The sequence below is a fragment of the Gavialis gangeticus genome, unplaced genomic scaffold, assembly GCF_001723915.1.
Source record: "Gavialis gangeticus isolate Ggan-Ray unplaced genomic scaffold, GavGan_comp1, whole genome shotgun sequence".
Lineage (NCBI taxonomy): Eukaryota > Metazoa > Chordata > Crocodylia > Gavialidae > Gavialis > Gavialis gangeticus.
The window spans coordinates 12,988,790-12,991,581 of NW_017729024.1; the positions used below are offsets into that span (position 1 = coordinate 12,988,790).

At 45.2% G+C, this 2,792-nt stretch overlaps 1 protein-coding gene across 1 annotated transcript in view; it reads right to left on the bottom strand.

Annotated features, from left to right (window-relative positions):
- Positions 1-2,792, bottom strand: part of POLR3G (RNA polymerase III subunit G) — a 58,100-nt gene that overhangs the window by 11,779 nt on the left and 43,529 nt on the right. The window contains exon 7 of the mRNA XM_019516895.1: positions 683-765. Coding sequence (XP_019372440.1) covers positions 683-765 — 83 coding nt within the window. The remainder of the gene's footprint in view (positions 1-682; positions 766-2,792) is intronic.

The following is a 2,792-nucleotide window of genomic DNA, read 5'->3' on the forward strand; positions in this document are numbered from 1 at the left end:
TTTGGGTTTTTTTTTTTTTTTTTTTTAAAGAACCCGGAGCTGGAGCCAGGTGGGGCAGCCATTGACAGGGCTGGGAGAGCGGGCGGGGGATGGGGGCTCATGGCAGAGCCCCCCACACAGTGAGGGGCAGCAGGGATCGCCACCCATCCCCCCACCGGTCTGGCAGCAGCCGGTGAGTGCAGGGCTTTTTTTTTTCCTTTTCTGAAGTGCCAGGACACTGGGGCTGGGCAGGAAAGCCATTGATAAGGCTGGGAGAGCAGGCGTTGGTTGGGGATGGGGCCTGGCAGGGGTCCCCCCTGCTCCTTCAGCACTGCCCTGCCCCCTACTTACCGGCATGGAGTCTGGGCCCAGCTCCCCTCAGTGGCAAGTAGGGACTGCCCAAATCTCCAAAGCTCTGCAAATCTTTTCCGAATTGATTCAGAGAGCTTCAAATAGATTCAGACCTTTTTATTGATCTCCTGATTCAATTCAGATTCAGAGATTCGGCCACCAAATCGAGCTGAATATCCTCTGAATAGAATCGGCACCTGAAGCTTTGCACAGCCCTAACAGTCAGAGTAATGGCTGATTTATGAGATCACTCAGGGAAGATTCGAACTTAACCATTTTGTTCTCTGCCAGAAACTTCTATTGCACAATAAAGACTATGCAGGCAAACAGAACTGTAGTGAGTAGGTCTTACCTCAATTTTTTTCAACACATCCACATTACTTTTGTTTGCATCAACTTTTGCATCAGCTTTTGCCTTTTTTGGTTTTCCACCTGCTGATATAAAATAACAAGTTATTTCTCGTCTCTCTTAGAATTCCAACAAAGATTGTACATCTACTTTAGTATTAAAAGTTACAGTTCAATATTAGCATCTATCTTGACAAACTAATATAACTTTTCTGCCATTTGCTTACTTTTATCTTGCAAATCCTTTATTCTCCTCTGAACCTTAATAGCTGAAATTTTTATATAAATGAGGGTTAATCTAAAATTCAGCTTTGAATATGCATTTTACCACATTTTGGCCCAAACTGAGACATTCAGCTTCAGTCTAATAATTTACAAATGTATATTCAAAACTGGTTAAGGAAATAAGTGAAGAAAGCTCATAATCATAATTTCTCATAGTCTTAAAGATATTCAAAAACATCCTTACAATCATTTAAATTCCTGATAAGCCAATATTGATTTTCATTATGCAGTATCCTCAAGATCGTAGGAGCTGTTTGCACTGGATGGGCAATGCTCATCTTACCTTAACCATGCACTCAGAAAGAGTTAAGTGAGTTCTGTCTGTACAGGTGACTGACCTTTTCATTTGGATGCATATAGCAGTTGTGACTCTAGGATGTAGGCTAAGCAGTCTTGAGGTTTAAGCCCTAAGAACAGCTATGCCTGTGGGGAGGCCTTGAGACAATCCTTATGCTAATTCATTCTTTCTTTAGAAAGACAAATCCTACAAGAGAGACAGTTTTTGGGGCTGGGCAGCAGTAGTGCAAAGACACCTATTTTGGGGTAAAAGGTTTGCTTATGATAGTATTTTACTTTTTCCTAGCACAATCCCCTATATTTTTCACCTTCTTTTGGTACATCAAGTACTGCCCACATCTAGAGGCAAGAAATGCAATGGGGACTGGTGGTCTAATTAGTTATGACAAAACCCTATGGTCCTAAAGCACTAAATTATTTTTAGTGGCAGGAATAAACAAAATGAAGAATTATAGTGCAGTTTACATTGTCTGGAGTACTGTGTGCAGAGATGGACACTTTATCTCAAAAAGGATACTGCAGAGCAATAGGTAGGTCATAGAAGAGTGATGAAAGCAATCAAGGTCATGAAACAAGTCCCATGTGAAGACAGAAAAAACTGATTTTTTAACCTTAGAAAGGAGACAAATCAGAGTTGACATGGTAAAATTCTAATATAATAAAAGCCTTAGTGTGTCTGCCTGTCTGTCCGTAATGCTCTGGGCCAACTGTGCATGCACCGCCAAGAGGGCATGTGCCAATTGGCTGTGAGGGCCTGAGTGTTACAGATAGAGGGGGCAAGGGAGCTGCCACATTGCCCCTCACCAACAACAGCTGGCAGGGAGGGGGAGGTGATGGGGAACAGGGAGGAAGGGGAGCAGGAAGGGGAAAAGGTGGGATTTCTGATGGCAGACCCCCCCCTGCTACCACCACCGCTGCCTGGCCCCAACAACAGCCAGCAGAGAGGGGGAGGCAGCAGGGAGGGAAGGAGGAGAGGGAGCATGTTGCATGGTGCCGGTTGTCAGTGACCATGTAAGCTCCCCTTCCCCAGTCCTGGCAGCCAGCAGCAGTGTGGGATGGAGCAGCAGGGGGTGGGAGGGGCCACAGAGTCAGACACAAGGAGTGGGGGGAGTGTATGGGGCCAGAGGTGGAGCGGTGGCACTGCAGGGCACTGGGTGGCAGCACTCCATCCCCACCTGCCCCGCACCCCCATCATTCATGATGGGCAATTCGCTAGTATTGTATATAAATAAGGGGCTAAAGAGTACTCCCTCACACTTGTCTCATCACCGAAGAGCCAAGGGACATTCAATAAAATTAAAACCTGGAAAATTCAAAACAGGTAAAAGGAAACTGTTTCCACCCCCAGATACAGTATACAGACTGTGGAACTCACTGCTAGATTAAGCTACTGAAGCCAAAAACTTAAAATTTGCCCATGTGAAGCTCTGAGCTAATGCAATTAGGCAGTTTCTGGTGTCTGAGCTAGAATGGTTAAAACTTGTTCAGGAATCTCCTACACTACCCTGCTGTCTTCTGTGGAGACATAACCT